The sequence below is a fragment of the Eucyclogobius newberryi genome, unplaced genomic scaffold (assembly GCF_026437365.1).
Source record: "Eucyclogobius newberryi isolate DKJ021-1_F unplaced genomic scaffold, fEucNew1.0.hap1 SCAF_7, whole genome shotgun sequence".
In the NCBI taxonomy this organism is placed as follows: domain Eukaryota; kingdom Metazoa; phylum Chordata; class Actinopteri; order Gobiiformes; family Gobiidae; genus Eucyclogobius; species Eucyclogobius newberryi.
In genome coordinates, this window is record NW_027316389.1 from 24,498,677 (window position 1) to 24,516,955 (window position 18,279).

Consider the following 18,279-nt stretch of genomic DNA (forward strand, 5'->3'; position numbering starts at 1 on the left):
CGCGCGGTGTCTTGGGCACAGGTACCAGACAGGAGGTCTTCCAGACCTGTGTTACCACCCTCAGCTTCAGGCTCATGTTGAAGACATGCTCCATAACTCCACACAGTTCATCTGCGCAGGACTTAAGGAGCCTGGGGCTGATGCCGTCAGGTCCTGCTGCCTTCCTCACTTTAATCCTCTTCAGCTCACTCCTCACCTGTGCTGCTGTGACAGTCAGTGGTTGGCAGGGGGACTGTGTGCTGGGGGGATGGGTGAGTCCAGGAGAAGTGGGGAGCTGATGGTCCGGGGCGGAGAAATGAAGAGGAACGGATGCAGGACATTGTCCAGCTGTGGAAGAGGGAGCATGCAGCTGTGCAGGGGGAGGGGCGGGTGACCAATCAAATCTCAAGAAGTGAGCATTTAAATCATTCACCCACTGTAGACCCCCCTCTGTCTGGGCAGGGGGGATTTTGAAGCCCGAGATGGTTTTCAGGCTTCTCCACACTCCCTGAATGTTCTTCTGCTGCAGCTGCTCCTCCATCCTCCTCTTGTAGCCGGCTTCAGCCTGCCTGATCTTCCTCCTCAGCTTTTTCTGCACAGTCCTCAGCTCCTCCTTGTTCCCTGACCTGAAGGCTCTCTTCTTCTCCTTCAGCAGAGCCTTCAGTTCACGGGTAATCCATGGCTTGTTGTTTGGAAAACACTGCACCGTCCGGGAGGGAACAATGTTCTCAAAACAGAAGTTGATGTAGTCCGTGATGCACTCTCTGATGGTGTTGATGTCCTCCCCATGGCCGTAAAGCTCAGTCCAGACAGTGGTGCTGAAGCAGTCCCTCAGAGCCTCCTCACTCTCAGCAGACCACATCCTCACCACACGGGACACCACAGGCTGCCTGCGCATGATAGGTTCATGCACAGGCCTCAGATGTACAAGGTTGTGGTCCGAGCTGCCCAGGGGAGGGAGGGGGGGAAGAAGAATAAGACTCTTTGGTGTTGGCAAAAAACAAGTCCAATGTTCTATTGTTTCTGGTGGGGCAGGTGACATACTGGGTGTATGTTGGTAGAACAGAAGAGGGAGAAGCGTGGTTAAAGTCACCAGAGATGAGGAAGAGAGCCTGTGGATGCTGTGTTTGCAGCCTACAAGTGCAGGAGAGCAGTGCTTCACAAGCATATTCAGCATTGGCAGACGGGGCCACATAGACTACGATCAAAATCACATGCGAGAACTCCCGGGGCAGATAATATGGCCTCATGCCAATAGCCAATAGTTCAATATCCGAGACTTTGTAATCTCATACAGCTTACACACCTGCTGGATGAGAGTGCTCTCAAAGTTTCGTCCCTAGTCCGAGTGTATGCGTGCCGGCACACCAAACTTTGCAAACCACTCTGTGACCAGGACTTGCGCCACAGTGGAAGCGTGCTTGTTGCGGGTTGGAACTACAAGTGTGTATTTGCTAAAAACGTCAGTCATGACCAGAACGTTTTCCAGACCAGTGGAGGTCTGCTCTAACAGGGTAAAGTCGATAGCAAGGATCTCGTTTGGCTGTGAAGCCAGTAAGTGGCCCATAAAGGCGTGAGGAACCGATTGGTTGTCCTTTGCATGCTGACATCTCTCGCAAGCCTGGCAACATTGGGCTACCTCCCGTGACATACCTGGCCAATAGCACCGGGAACACAGCAAGGCCAGAGTCCTCTCTATTCCTTGGTGTCCATGCTCCTGATGGACCTGGGTGAGGACATTCTGGACCAAGGCTTTAGGCAGAAGGAGTTGATACACAGCCCCACCACCGTCAGGACGAAACACCTGCCGATACAGCAGCCCCTCTAACTCTACCAGGCGGTCCCACTGGGCCAGCACTAAGAGGGCAGTCGAAGAGAGGGCTCGTCGCTCTTCACGAGTGGGCTGTCGATTTTGTTGCCAAAAGGTCAGGATCTCCTGTATGGCGGGGTCAGACTGCTGAAGCTCGCGGAGGTCAGCAGGGGCAACTTGCGGTAGAAAAGTCTCAAGGGACTGTGTTGCCTGTGTAACCATTCCTTGTAGGGCTTGTTTTAACTGCCCAGGCAGACATGTGCCCCAAGTTCCCGTTGCCACTTCCTGTAAGGAAGTGCCAGGCTGGCGAGACAAAGTGTCGGCATTTTGGTTACACTTACACCTGAACGATATTTTGATTCAAAATCAAAAGAGGCCAACTGGGCGGCCCAGCGCTGCTCAACAGCTCCCAGTGTGTCTGAGGAGGGATGACTCAGGGGATTGTTGTCCATATAGATCACGCATTTGTGTCCTAGCAGTTACTCCCTGAATTTCTCAGTCAGGGCCCACTTAAGGGCCAACAACTCTAGCTTCATGGAGCTGTAGTTGGACATGTTGCGCTCAATTGGGCGCAGGCCTCGACTGGCGTACGCAAGAGGTCGCACCTTCCCTTCCTGGTCCTAGGAGAGCACTGCCTCCAATCCAGCATGACTTGCACCAACCTCCAGAATGAATGGGAGGGAGAAGTCAGAGTAGGCAAAGTACCGGGGCCGTGGTGAGCTTGACTTTTAAGGCCTTAAAGCTCTGCTGACATTCTGTGGTCCAGGGTCCAGTAGCACAGGCCGTTTCCTTGACCGTTTATCAGTCAGTTCAGCAACTCTACGGTGTTTGCTAACTGCTAAAATAATCCTTGATTTTTGGCGAAAAATATTCCTTAAAATTCAAAAAGGGTTAAATTGAAAAAGTAAAACGTGTGCGTGTTACCTGGAGACTCAATCTACTATAATAACTTGGGTTTGACTTTCTAGGTCAGCTGACTTAGGAACTATTGAAAAGAATCCTTTTTGTTGACAAAAAATATTCCTTAAAAATCTATAAAGGGTTAATTTGAAAAAGTAAAAGGTGTGCGTGATACCTGGAGACCACAACTACTATAATCACTTGGGTTTGACTTTCTAGGTCAGCTGACTTAGAAGCTATTGAAAAGAATCCTTGTTTTTTGACGAAAAATATTCCTTAAAAATCTACAAAGGGTTAATTTGAAAAAGTAAAAGGTGTGCGTGATACCTGGAGACCACAACTACTATAATCACTTAGCATTTACTATCTAGGTTTGCCAACTTAGGAGCTATTGAAAAGAATCCTTGTTTTTTGATGAAAAATATTCCTTAAAAATCTATAAAGGGTTAATTTGAAAAAAGTAAAAGGTGTGCGTGATACCTGGAGACCACAACTACTATAATAACTTGGGTTTGACTTTCTAGGTCAGCTGACTTAGGAGCTATTGAAAAGAATCCTTGATTTTTGACGAAAAAAAAATTCTTTCAAAAATCTATAAAGGGTTAATTTGAAAAAAGTAAAAGGTGTGTGTGATACCTGGAGACTCAAACTACCATAATCACTTAGCGTTTACTATCTAGGCTAGCTGATTTAGGAGCCTATTGAAAATAATCTTCAGCTGAAAATTTTCAGCCCAAAAGGACTAATGCATCTAATATTAGCAACTTGGATTCATGCTCAATATTGTTTTTTTTTTAATATAAATACGTTTGATATTTTTTAAGATAACATTTTTAAACAAACGGTACTTTAGAGTTGGTCCCTAACTGGCGTACCAAGCGGCACTTCAGCGCGCAGCTCCCCGCGTCGAGCTACTGCAGGCGGGGCACACTCAGAGGAAGCTCCCGCTCTAGTTGCGGAGGCGAATGTCCAACGTCCAACGTGAAACTAACTTCACCGCGGTAGTTTTATGCCCGGATTCTAACCTTTTGTGATCCCTTGGACAAACTCAGTAAAACACACAGAACGTCTGCGCTTCCTCTCAGCTCCTCCTGACGCCCGGATCGTGTTTGGCACAGCCTAAAAGCGATATGTTTTACACACACGCATCATCCATACATCATCCATACATCATCCAGATGCATCATCCATACATCATCCATACATCATCCAGATGCATCATCCATACATCGTCCATACATCGTCCATACATCATGGCATGAGCTCCAACACACGCGAGCACCAACACCGGAGTACGTCATGTTACAGGTCCAGGACCTGACATGTGACACTGCACCGGGGAAATGATTGTTTGTAATGTCTAAAAGACCCACATTATAAAGATCGACATCTATTGTGGGCTTTTGTATTCACTTTTAACCAAGCGCCATTTGCGTCCTGGTGGCAGGGCCGGCCCAAGCCTTCAGGGGGCCCTAAGCGAAAAAAAATTTGGGGGCCCCTCACCACGTCATCAGAATCAGTTTTATTGCCATTGTCAGTAAACAATTCACATATGGGAACTTTTTTCAACGCAAACAAAGCGCACCAAAACTCCAGGGCATCCAGTTAGTTTATTCTCAACACCTCACAAGCTCAAATATTGATAACTTAAATCCCACAATGTTTTTGGGCGTATTTGTGGGCGTTAAGGGTCTACAGCCACATTAGCACATTAGTTTAAATTAATGTAAGAGTAAAATGTTGAGGTTGTAATGCTATAAAATGATGATGTGATGAAACTGTGCCAGGAGAAAATGACTAAAGCCAGTTATTAATACATTAGTGTACTTAATTACTCAATACAATATTGGCTATGAAAAATAATTATGGTCAAATTGATTCATTTTAACTGAAAATGTAAAAGTAATAGTTATCCTTACTAATTTATCTTTTACAGCTCCCAATTGTTCCTTCTTGCCAAAGTGACAAAACAAGTTATATTAAATTAAACAAATGGCATAAGCATTGCTTGATTAACAATTAACACTGATAAAACAGTGCAAACATGTTATTCCCAGAGAATGAACAGAACGAGAAGTGAAGGTCCAAACCTAGCTTTAGTGAAGAGACTGCGTTTCTGCAACTTTGCCACTTTTGTATAAAAATATATAGTATTATTCTATAACAGACGTAATCATAATATGTCTGCTGTCTTTAGAGATGAAATAATTACCCGCAGGTTGTCTTTTGGGGTGTTTTCATCATTTGAGTATGTATCCTTTAAAATGGAGCTAAAACGGTCTCCATCCATTCTCTTCATTGTTTTATACAAGCCTCCCCAGCACTGCCAAAGTTTTATTGATGATTTTACTGAGATGCTTTCAGTCATATGCACAGACTTTGATGGTTTGGTCATTACAGGTGATTTCAATGTGCATGTTGATAATATTTGTGACAGAAACGCTAAAGAGCTTGATGCTGTCCTTGAAACCTTCAGTCTTACTCAGCATGTGAGAGGCCCCACCCACAGCAAAGGACACACTCTAGATCTCATAATTACAAAGGGGGTAAATATTTCAAATGTTAATGTGATCGATGTTGCTCTGTCTGATCATTTCTGTGTCTTCTTTGACCTGTCTGTTTCTCCCAAACCTCCGGTTGGTCCTGCAGTTGTTCAGAGGAGACACATAAGTGATGCCACAGGTGCACTGTTTATGGAAATGATAAACTTCGAAAATGTCTCATGTTCTAATGTAAATGATTTGTTGAACTCTGTTACATCTAGTGTTTTGAATGTTCTGGACACCATCGCCCCTATAAAGGCTAAAATGGTTAAAAATAAGCAGAAGGCGCCGTGGAGAAATGATGATTCGGTCAGGGCACAGAAAAGGGAGTGCCGCAGGGCCGAACGGAAATGGCGTAAGTCAAAGCTCCAGGTTCAAAAAGAGATTTACAAAGAAAAGCTGAATATGTACAACCTAATCTTATGTAGAACTAGGGAAAGATATTTTTCTGAAATAATTGGAAGCTGCAGTAACAACTCGCGTGTCCTGTTTGCCACAGTAAACAGATTAACAAACCCTCCAGCTCAGCTGCCGTTAGAACTCATTTCCACATCCAAGTGTAATGAGTTTGCATTATTCTTTAATGACAAAGTTCAGGGCATTAAAAATGCTATAAATCCCACAATGCAAAAAATTACCCTAAAACCACCAAGACACTTAGAGCTGACTCACTTTGCACCAGTAACTGACAAAACTGTCCATGAGATCATCACCAGTCTGAGTTCATCTACATGCTGCCTTGATGTGTTACCCACCAAATTTCTAAAGTCTGTGCTGAACAGTTTGTTAGCACCACTCACTCACATAGTTAACATGTCGCTTCAATCTGGAACATTCCCAATGTCTTTGAAAACTGCGGTCATAAAGCCTCTCCTAAAGAAGAGCAGTCTTGATGCCGCAGTACTGAGTCATTACCGGCCCATCTCTAATCTGCCATTTTGGGGCAAAGTCCTTGAAAAGGTTGTTTACCAGCAGCTCACAGATTTCCTCTTAATAAACAACTCATTTGATGTTTTTCAGTCAGGTTTTAGACCTCATCACAGCACTGAGACTGCTCTTGTCAAGGTGACAAATGACATCCGCCTGAACACTGACACGGGCAAAGCCTCAGTCTTAATTCTGTTAGATCTGAGTGCTGCTTTTGACACTGTCGATCATGGGATCCTCTTACAGAGACTAGAGGACTGGGTGGGCATCACTGGCACTGCCCTAAACTGGTTAAGGTCCTATCTGGAAGACAGGAAGTACTTTGTTGAAATTGGTAGCTGTGTCTCAGACCACATGACCCTGACCTGTGGAGTGCCCCAAGGGTCAGTCCTGGGTCCCCTTCTGTTCAACCTCTACATGCTGCCGTTGGGTCAGTTGATACGCAGTGAAAATGTGTCCTATCACAATTATGCAGACGACACTCAGATCTATGTTTCACTATCGGCAGGTGACTATGGACCAGTAGATTCACTCTGTCACTGCATCCAACAGATCAGTTTGTGGATGCAAAACAACTTTCTCCAGCTGAACTCAGACAAGACTGAAATAATCGTTTTTGGCCCACAGAAACAAAGAGAAAGTGTTAGCGGTCACCTCCAGAGTCTCGCTCTAAAACCTACAAACCAAATTAGAAATCTGGGGGTAATAATGGACTCAGACTTGAACTTTAATAGCCACGTCAAATCAATAACATCAGCAGCTTTTTACCATCTAAAAAACATTGCCAAAATCAAAAATATACTGTCAAAACCAGATTTAGAGAGACTTATCCACGCGTTTGTCTCCAGTAGATTAGACTACTGTAACGGCCTGCTCACTGGTCTCTCCAAACGAGCTGTAAAACAGCTGCAGTACATCCAGAACGCTGCTGCTCGGGTCCTGACTAGAACCAGGAAGTATGATCACATTAGTCCTGTTCTCAGGTCTCTGCACTGGCTCCCTGTGGCTCAGAGAATAGACTTTAAAGCAGCTCTGCTTGTGTACAAGTCTCTCCATGGCCTAGCACCAAAGTACATCTTGGATATGTTAGTGCCATATGAACCATCTCGGACTCTGAGGACCTCAGGGACCGGCCTCCTGCTGGTGCCCAGAGTCAGGACAAAACATGGGGAATCTGCGTTTCAGTTTTATGCAGCTAAAATCTGGAACAGTCTTCCTGAAGATGTGAGACAGGCTTCTACTCTGACAATGTTCAAATCTAAGCTAAAAACTGTTTTGTTTAGCTGCGCATATGACTAAAAGGATTTTTTCTTTGCACTCTTCTCTTTTGTTTGTGATTTTATTAGTTTAGAAAATCAGTTGGATTGATAATTTTTAATTTAGTTAATTTTATTGTATTTCTGTAATTTCTTTGTGATTTGAATGCATTTTTCCTGCTGTGAAGCACTTTGAATTGCCTTGTGTATGAAATGTGCTCTACAAATAAACTTGCCTTGCCTTGCCTTGCCTTGCCTTATTTTTCACTATCAATTTATTATAATTTATAACAAATAGTCTAATGATGCTTTTTAAATAAATTGAAATGTTTTATTGCTCTATTAAAAGTGAATTACAATATAAATGTTTGTTCTGATCAGAACATCACACACTGGACTCTGTGTGAAACAATGCTGCGATGTGATTGGCTGATGGACCTTACGTGCATAAACCTTTACGTTCCTCTTATTGCACTTTAAGAAGTCAAAGTCAAACAGACATCACGAGTCACGATTGATCTCACACATGGAGATGTGAGAGAGAGGGACGCAAACTCAAACCCGCTCATCTCTGACTGAGGCTGCACAGGGGCCCTGCTCAGGGGCCCGGGACAGGGGGCCCGGGACAGGGCCGCACACTGTTCACTCCAAAGTCTCACGTCAGAGGTTCTGGATGAGACGGCGCTCGTCTGGACCGGATCTCCGCCTCTTAGTGACCCGGGGCATAGAGGCCCCTCACCGGCCTCACCTGCAGCTGACACTACGGGGCTGGTGTAAATGTGAAGCTTATTATCTTTCATTCACACATATTATTGTGCGCGGTGCAGAGCTCTCGTCGCCTCCAGCCTGAGCGAACTAACGTGACAGAATCGTGTTGTTTCAAACAGCAGCATTAACCGTCTCTTTGTAAGAGAAGTTCAATAAGTGGAGAGTGTTGTTGAGTTTGCAGTTTCTTTACATCGTCAAGAAGTTTCTTCTTTCGTGTTTCGGCACCAGGAAATATATTCTTCTGGACATGAGGACCACGCAGGGACCACGTTGTGTTGTGTTTATGTTTTGCTCTCGTTCTGCTCGCGCACAATGAAGTTGCCCAATCAGCGCAGGTCTGGTGTCTCGGTTGCCAGATTGTCATTACAAATAAATGCGGTTTGTGCGTTATGTTACCGCTGTGTGCGCTGCCGTGCCAGCAGCGCTACGACGGGTTGCCAGATTAGGGGCCCTATTAACGCCTCGGGGCCCTACGCGGCTGCTTAGTTCGCTTATAGGCTGGGCCGGCCCTGCCTGGTGGTGGTGTGTTTGTGTCATGAAGACTCCACAGATGGATTGGACTCAGAGCAGATCAGCTTCAGAGCTTTAAACATACAAAACACAGCGCTGTTACTGGACTGTACCATTATGTAACACTGAGGGGGGAGCACGTAACATGGTGCTGAAAGTGAACCGCGTATCTGCCTTTATAGTCTTTGAATTATGAGATTTTTCTCGTTATTTAATGAGAAAAAAGGCATTATTAATGACTTTTTTCTCGTTAATTAACAAGAAAAATCTCGTTAAGTGTCCTGGCTAGATTCACATCTATGCTGGACCATGAGTGTCACCCCCTGCAGGACACTCTCTCCGCTCTGGAGAGCAGCTTCAGTGAGAGACTGATCCACCCTCGATGTGCGAAGGAAAGGTTCCGTAGGTCTTTCCTTCCTGCTGCTGTCAGACTTTATAACAAAAACTGTTAGTACTGAACACTCGCAATACTGACCTAACCATGTGCAATTCTGTCATATGTGCAATTGCTGTTGGAATTCATGTGCAATTCATGTGCAACCTATGTGCTGTCGTGACACATATTCATGTGCAATTACTGTCGTGATCACATGCAATGGTATTTATGTATTTATTTATTTATTTGTCTATGGGAGTTTTTATTTATTTATAGGAGATCTTCTACTGAAAGTGTTTTTCAGACTTCCTATAAGTGATCTGTTCTTCTGTATCTACCTCTGTATCTACCTGCGTTGCACCAATGAAATTTCCCCATGTGGGACAATAAAGGAATATCTTATCTTATCTTATCTTATCTTATCTTAATTAACGAGAAAAAAGTCATTAATTAATGACTTTATTCTCGTAGTGCCCCGCATTTTTATTTTTTTGGTTGGCCCTTATACTCCGTCGTACTAAAGAGCTGGAGGCAGCACTCTGATTGGCTGCACTGTGGAGTGGCTGGTGAAAAAAACAGTGAAAATCAGGTACCACAGCTTAAACAGGAATGAATCAATATATTGGGGATGGTCCCATTTATGTTACTAACCCAAAGTGAATTAGAATTATAGAAGCATATTATAATCACACCAAAATAATTCCCTCACTCTTATGTAGCTCAACAGAACTTAGATTTAAACATTATCAGCGTAAGGGCCTGTCTCACAACCTCGGACAAACTGTTCCAGGTTTTAGTTCCATAAAACTGAAATGCTGATTCCCCATGTTTGGTCTTGATTCTAAGCACCAGCAGGAGCATCGGAAAAAGAAATAAATAAAGTTGACAGAGTGATTCGGCTGGATATTCACCTGCTGTCAGCGAGATGTAGTGTCGTCTGTGTTGTTATGGTATGACACTCCACTGAACAAAATGGACCAAAATGGAAAAAATTATGTTTTTGTTTTGTCTGTTTCATTTTGTTTAGTTATCTAGTTGATTACTAGCAGAATAAAGCATCATATGTCTAAAAATGAGCTGGGGGGCAGTTTTGTAGCAGTCAGAAGCTTTGAAAGCGTATTTTGAATGACACGTTTTAGCCCTGCTTCAAACCTACAGCAGGGCGTGTGCTCCTCATCTCTGCTCTTATTATTCACATGAGGCTCCTGTGTAACCCAATACCCTCTGTCTTCACAGGCCATTGTCTTTCTCAAAACTCATTAGATAACTGAAATATTTATGCCAGCATTTAAATATTTATCACTGTGATCATGTAACCCTGTGTCTAAACCCCGCACGAAACTGATACATTATGAAATATGATAATCATTACTTAACCATATGCAAGAAATCTACTGCGTCGCAAAGGCTGTTCATGTCGGCAGTGGTAATAACAGCTGTATGGATGTTGCTTAGTAGAAGGGGTAAAAGTAGGGCTGCCCGGTGGTGGAGTGGTTAAGGCACAGCACATGTATGTCTCCATTTCACACTGTGATTTCCTGTCAATAAAGCCTACATGACACGTAATCTTAAAAAAAAGAAGGTGTAAGAGTGCGCGCACGCACGCACACACACACACACACACACACACACACAAAAGGGACTTTGTAAAGACCAGCAAATGATCAGCTTTGACACAGGCTCTTTGTGCAGTGTCCAGTGATTTGTTTTTTTCATAGTGAAGTACATGTAATAATAAGGTTTCATAAAAACTACTTAAAGTACAAGACCAGAGGGATATGGTGACAAACTTTATTGACGCTCTGGACCACATTCAACACATTATACTGCTTTTATGAACAGGTTTAATCCCTGAACAATACCCTGGGAAAGAAACACAGATGAGTGAATTCAGTGCGATGTGTACGATATTTACTGTATAAAGGAATACCTGTTTGTGTCGCGACAATTATAGCCACTTTTCATCCAGTTGGGTCTCAGACCAGAATCTGCACCAAACCTTAATACAACAGTCAGATAAAAGGTCTGTTCTCAGTATAAATATAAATGTTTTTCATCTGAGCAAATTAAATTCTCAATTTCTAGTAGGGATGGGCCAATATGGAATTTTTATAAGCCAATATTTGGCTTGCGGCTGTTGCCGATGACGATATTTGCTGATGCTGATATTTATAAAGGCCCATAAATCTATTTTAAGTTAAAGCAAAGTTCACAAATTAATGTTACACTTTTAAATAAATGATATACAGAATGTATTTATCTGGAATATAAAATTAATTGCATGATTTGGTAATCATTTTTTTTAGCTTAATGCTAAATGCAGGACCTGAGCCACTCCCTGAACGCTCTGTTTCAACACCTGCCATCGGGGCTAAGACTGGTTGTGCCAAAATGCAGGACCAAAAGATATAGAGAGAGTTTCATCCCAGCAGCTATTGTCCTCTTAAACGAGCTCACTTGGCACAATTTTAAAATGTTAAAATGTTATTAATCCATTATGTCCATTATGTTTATAACGTGTGCATGTATGTTTGATGTCTATTAATCATTGCAAACCAATTTACCCAAGGGTACGAATGAAGACACCTAGCCTAACCTACCCAGACCCGAAGATATACTATATGCATGTTAATTTCTCCTCCATTCCAATTTTACTCATTAGTCTGTTTGGCCAATACAAATAATGCCGAAAATAACTTGATATTGGCAAGTGCTTCCACTAACTGTCATTTTATTTTATTATGACTTAATTATGACTTCCACTAACACTACTCTCATGAACCAGTTAGAGTTATTTTCTGTCAGTCTGCTTTGTCACTTTGTCACTGTCGCTTCTTAAACGTTCTTTTGTTCCCTATTTGGAGCTGGATGTCTATTGGATGTGTGATGGCTATTCACCGTGCACTCCTCGCCAACAGCCTCACATATATGTGTAATAAAAAGAATAACAGAAGAGTTCTCATGCGACACTAAAAGCACTTACACATTGCCATAATGTGTGAGAAAATGGGAGCTGTGCAGTGGGGTCAGAGGAAATGTCCTGTGGTTCGGGGCATTGTGGAGAAACCCTGATGGCTCCTACAAAAGAATTTCTCTCAGATCAAAAGGGCACAATGACAGAAGAATCCAATGGTAAACTGGACCTGACCTTTTTCCCTGTGGTCTTCAGAAGACTGGGAGCTTGAGTCCTCCATGGAGAAGGCAGGAGGGAGCTCTGATCGAGAAGATGACATAATTAAATCTATGAAAGTGAGAACGTAAAAACAGATACGTGTGACTCACTGGACTGCCCAGAGGAGCGCTGGTGCCTCGACTGTAGCCAGTTTCTCGATATGAATGGCTGCTCAGTTTGGGGGTGACCTTTGACCCCTGAAACACATATACAATTTTGAAGCCTTACGTTATGGCCCACTCTTTATAATCAGTGATGGAAGAAGCACTCCTTGTTGTTATTTAAAGTGCATGTGACAGGTTTTCATGTTTAGTTTTTAGCATTTGTGTGGTGGGATAGAACCTCTGGTAAATCGTTTTATATTAGTCAAGTTGCAGTTTGTAGAAAAGAAGAAAAATGACAAAATAAAAGTACAGGAAAGATGTCATAAATAAGTGACATTCAAACCAAAATGCTGGAAAAATGTACACAGGACACATTATCTGACAGTTTAAACAACCATTTAACAAAATAAAGGTGTTATCAGGTATTAATATTTGTCAAGTCCTAAGAATTGTGTAACTTACATGTATTTTGACCCTTGATTACAATATGGTTGATAACCTTTGTGGAATTACCTTATTCTTTGCATCTGCTGCTGATGTCCAACCAGGAAGTAACATTATGTCATAACTGAGGAAAATTTGGCAACATTTTCTGTAAAATCTTAAACATGATAATGAGCACAAAAATGGTGCTCAAATAAAAATAAAAATCTACTCCAGTATTGAAGTATGTTGAAAAAACACAGATATATGATAATTATTTTAAGTGTCAAATATTTTTGCTCAAAACCAGGACTCAAAACCTTTGATGCAAGATAAAGATAAACAGTCTCAAAAAACTAAATATTTTGTCCTTTCAGTCATGTTAAAATGTAGTGAAGAAGAAAAGTACAAATAACTGCTCTTAAATGTAGTGCAGTAAAAGTATCCACGGTGAAATACTTTCCACTACTGCCCTTTTGTTGCATATTCTTTGGTGCTTCGGAACGGCTGACGTTTACCTGTGAATGAGAGGGAGCCGGAAAGTCCATCTTCATTACAGAGGTGTGGGGGAATCGCGGCTCAAGCTTCAATGAAAACATATGAATTTGATTTTAAACTTAAATGAAGGCCAATTGCATCAAAATATAGAGAAAATACAAACCAGGGAACAGGTTTTGCTTGTAAACGTGTTGATCTGCAGGTCCTCTCCTTTTGTGAAGCCAGAATCTTGTTTTTGACCCACATTTATGATTGTCTCTGGAAGCACGAAAACAATATATATATTAAAAATTTAAAATTGTACTGAAAAAATAAATAAATAAATATATATATGTATAATCATACGTCTTGGTACTAGAGGATGTGGCGTATAAAGGCTTTGGTATTCTGACTGAAAAAAACTGCTGTAAAACCTTCACATGTCATAGTTTTGCAGACAATCAGAACACAGAACATTGATTACCTTCTCATCCTGGCACAGTGGCTTAGGAGGACAATTCAACTGATAGAATCCACTTTCTCTGAATTTGTTATAGAGACTTGGTATAGACCCAGAGCCATCATTATGAACATAAGGCTGGTAATGGCGTTTGGTCTGCGTGATGTAATTGTCAAATAGAAGTAACCTAGAAAAAAAAAGCACAACAATGAATGGCCGAAGTGATATGATATATCCATCCATCCATCCATCTTCTGCCGCTTTATCCGGGGCCGGGTCGCGGGGGCAGCAGTCTGAGCAGGGACTCCCAGACTTCCTTCTCCCCAGACACTTCCTCTAACTCCTCCGGGGGGATCCCGAGGCGTTCCCAGGCCAGCCGAGAGACATAGTCTCTCCAGCGTGTCCTGGGTCTTCCCCGGGGCCTCTTCCCGGTGGGACATGCCTGAAACACCTCCCGAGGGAGGCGCCCAGGAGGCATCCGGAACAGATGCCCGAGCCACCTCAGCTGGCTCCTCTCGACGTGGAGGAGCAGCGGCTCTACTCCGAGCTCCCCCCGTGTGGCCGAGCTCCTCACCTTATCTCTAAGGGAGCGCCCAGCCACCCGGCGGAGGAAACTCATTTCGACCGCTTGTATCCGCGATCTTGTTCTTTCGGTCACTACCCAAAGCTCATGACCATAGGTGAGGGTAGGAACGTAGACCGACCGGTAAATAGAGAGCTTTGCCTTTCGGCTCAGCTCCCTCTTTACCACAACGGTCCGATGCAGCGACTGCATCACTGCAGCCGCTGCACCGATCCGCCTGTCGATCTCACGCTCCATCCTTCCCTCACTCGTGAACAAGACCCCGAGATACTTGAACTCCTCCACTTGGGGCAAGGACACCCCACCCACCTGGAGAGGGCAAGCCACCTTTTTCCGGTCGAGAACCATGGCCTCGGATTTGGAGGTGCTGATTCTCATCCCAGCCGCTTCACACTCGGCTGCAAACCGTCCCAGTGCATGTTGCAGGTCCAGGTTTGATGGAGCCATCAGGACAACATCGTCTGCAAACAGCAGAGATGAGATCCTGTGGTCCCCAAACCGGACCCCCTCCGACCCCTGACTGCGCCTAGAAATTCTGTCCATAAAAATTATGAACAGAACCGGTGACACAGGGCAGCCCTGGCGGAGTCCAACATGCACTGGGAACAGGTCTGACTTACTGCCGGCAATGCGAACACAGCTCCTGCTCCGGTCATACAGGGACCGGACAGCCCTGAGCAAAGGGCCCCGGACCCCGTACTCCCGGAGCACCCCCCAAAGGACACCCCGAGGGACACGGTCGAAAGCCTTCTCCAGATCCACAAAGCACATGTGGACTGGTTGGGCAAACTCCCATGAACCCTCGAGCACCCAATGGAGGGTATAGAGCTGGTCCAGTGTTCCACGACCGGGACGAAAACCACTCTGCTCCTCCTGAATCCGAGGTTCGACTATCGGTCGGATTCTCCTCTCCAGTACCTTGGAATAGACCTTACCCGGGAGGCTGAGGAGTGTGATCCCTCTGTAGTTGGAACACACCCTCCGGTCCCCCTTCTTGAACAGAGGGACCACCACCCCGGTCTGCCAGTCCAGAGGCACGGTCCCCGAACGCCACGCGATGTTGCAGAGACGTGTCAACCAAGACAGTCCTACAACATCCAGATACTTTAGGTACTCAGGGCGGATCTCATCCACCCCCGGAGCCCTGCCACCGAGGAGTTTGCGGACAACCTCAGTGACTTCAGCTTGGGTGATGGATGAGCCAGCCTCCGAGTCCCCGGTCTCTACTTCCTCTTCAGAAGACGTGACTGAGGGATTAAGGAGATCCTCAAAGTATTCCTTCCACCGTCCGACGACATCCCCAGTCGAGGTCAGCAGGCCTCCACCCGCACCGTAAACGGTGTTTGTGAGACACTGCTTCCCCTTCCTGAGGCGCCGGACGGTTTGCCAGAATTTCTTTGGTGCCGACCGATAGTCCTCCTCCATGGCCTCCCCGAACTCCTCCCAGGCCCGGGTTTTTGCCTCTGCGACAGCACGAGCCGCGGCTCGCTTGGCCTGCCGATACCCGTCGATGACCTCCGGAGACCTACAAGCCAGAGTGGCCTGATAGGCCTCCTTCTTTAGTCTGACGGCATCCCTTACTTCCGGTGTCCACCACCGGGTTCGGGGGTTGCCGCCACGACAGGCACCGGAGACCTTGCGACCACAGCTCCGAGCAGCCGCATCAACAATGAAGGCGGAGAACATGGTCCACTCGGACTCAATGTCCCCAGCCTCCCCCGGGACATGGGAGAAGCTCTCCCGGAGGTGCGAGTTGAATACCCTACTGACAGAGGGCTCCACTAGACGTTCCCAACAGACCCTCACAATGCGCTTGGGTCTGCCAAGTCTGTCCGGCTTCCTCCTCCGCCAGCGGATCCAACTCACCACCAGGTGGTGATCGGTTGACAACTCTGCCCCTCTCTTCACCCGAGTGTCCAAGACACGCGGCCGGAGGTCTGATGACACGACAACTAAGTCGATCATTGACCTCCGGCCTAGGGTGTCCTGGTGCCACGTGCACTGATGGACACCCTTGTGCTTGAACATGGTGTTCGTTATGGACAATCCGTGGCTAGCACAGAAGTCCAATAACTGAACACCGCTCGGGTTCAGATCGGGGAAGCCGTTCTTCCCGATCACCCCTCTCCAGGTGTCACTGTCATTGCCCACGTGGGCGTTGAAGTCCCCCAGTAGAACAACGGAGTCCCCGGTCGGTGCACTGTCCAATACCCCTCCCAAGGACTCCAAGAAGGCCGGGTACTCTGCACTGCTGTTCGGCCCGTAGGCCGCCACAACAGTGAGAGACCTGTCCCCCACCCGAAGGCGGAGGGACGCGACCCTCTCGTTCACCGGGGTAAACTCCAACACGTGGCGGCTGAGCTGAGGGGCTATCAGCAAGCCCACACCAGCCCGCCGCCTCTCCCCGCGGGCAACACCAGAGAAGTGGAGCGTCCAGCCCCTCTCGAGGAGATGGGTTCCAGAGCCCAAACTGTGCGTGGAGGTGAGGCCGACTATATCTAGTCGGTATCGCTCAACCTCCCGCACAAGCTCAGGCTCTTTCCCCCCCAGCGAGGTGACATTCCATGTCCCCAGAGTTAGTCTCTGTGTCTGGAGATCTGGTCGCCGAGGCCCCTGCCGTCGACTGCCGCCCAGATCTCTCTGCACCGGCCCCTTATGGATCCTCCTGCGGGTGGTGGGCCCACGGGAGGGCGGCCCCACGTCGCTCTTTCGGGCTGTGCCCGGCCGGGCCCCGTGGGGTAAGACCCGGCCACCAGGCGCTCGCCATGGAGCACCCATCCCAGGCCTGGCTCCAGGATGGGGCCCCGGTGACGCCGATCCGGGCGACGTGAACTGCCTTGATTGTGTCGTCGTCATAAGAGGCTTCTGAACCGATCTTTGTCTGACCCGTCACCTAGGACCTGTTTGCCTTGGGAGACCCTACCAGGGGCATGAAGCCCCCGACAACATAGCTCCCGGGATCATTCGGGCACTCAAACCCCTCCACCACGTTAAGGTGTCGGTTCAATCCCAAAGGATTTATATATATATATATATATATATATATATATATATATATATATATATATATATATATATATATATATATACATATTTTTTTCAGTGAAAACTAAATAGTATAAATTGGTCTGGCACATGTTGATAACTAGAATATACTGTTTTAAATTATAATTACTGTTTGCTCCTGTGAGATGATGATGATGATGATAATGGAGCCGCATAACATTTAACTTGACTAAGTTAATGATACAGATTAACATCAGCCTGGGACCTACCCATATTGAGGGTTGTCAATGAGGTCCAAAGTGGGATGGTATCCTAGAGCGAGCCGCTGGTTGGATGTGAAGCCCGATTCACCTGGATGGTACCTCTTTACTGACAGTCAAAAGGTGTCATCATCCACGTGCCTATAAGAACTGTGAACTGTGTGTATTTGTTCTTACCATTCAAAGTCTGATTGGGGGAGTGCATGGTGCTGCTGGTGATTCGGCTTCTGTTGCCTGTTGCTCCAACATTGCTCGTCGTCCTCTGCTCTGCCATCTGTGACTGCTGTAATGAAACCCTGCACAACAGAGTGACTCCAGGCCATGTGTGCCATGACCACAAGAGCACAACAAATAGTTTCAGATTTATAGACTTCAACTTTGTGTACACCTGCTTTAAGTGAAATATATAATGTTTCATATATTATTATTATTATTATTTATGATAATGTGTATCTGTATCAGTAGAAATTAGAAATGGATATGGATTCTGCCATATATTCAAAGGTAAACAGGTAACTGTTGCTAGGAGAGCCATAACAATGAACAATGGATATGCAATGTTTTTCCAGTTTGGTCATTCAGAGGTTTAAAATCGATTTAGAGCACATACTATACAAAGGCTGAATCAATAACCTTTTATATGCCTAATTCATGTACACCACTTAGGCTATTATAAACTGAATCAGAATACTGAAAAAATATTATTTCAACACCTGTTTTCTTTG

General features: G+C 45.3%; 1 protein-coding gene across 1 annotated transcript; it reads right to left on the reverse strand.

The window, feature by feature from the left end:
• Nucleotides 1-1,318: 1,318 nt before the first annotated feature.
• Nucleotides 1,319-18,075, reverse strand: saxo4 (stabilizer of axonemal microtubules 4). Its single transcript, XM_072434427.1, has 11 exons — nucleotides 17,732-18,075; nucleotides 17,564-17,663; nucleotides 13,730-13,892; nucleotides 13,612-13,657; nucleotides 13,430-13,539; nucleotides 13,287-13,352; nucleotides 12,352-12,438; nucleotides 12,218-12,283; nucleotides 12,053-12,147; nucleotides 11,000-11,068; nucleotides 1,319-2,132 (listed from the first exon to the last, which is right to left on the reverse strand). The coding sequence occupies exons 1-11, from the start codon at nucleotides 17,970-17,972 to the stop codon at nucleotides 1,319-1,321; spliced, it is 1,857 nt and encodes a 618-aa protein (XP_072290528.1). The 5' UTR covers nucleotides 17,973-18,075.
• Between the last annotated feature and the right edge of the window lie 204 nt (nucleotides 18,076-18,279).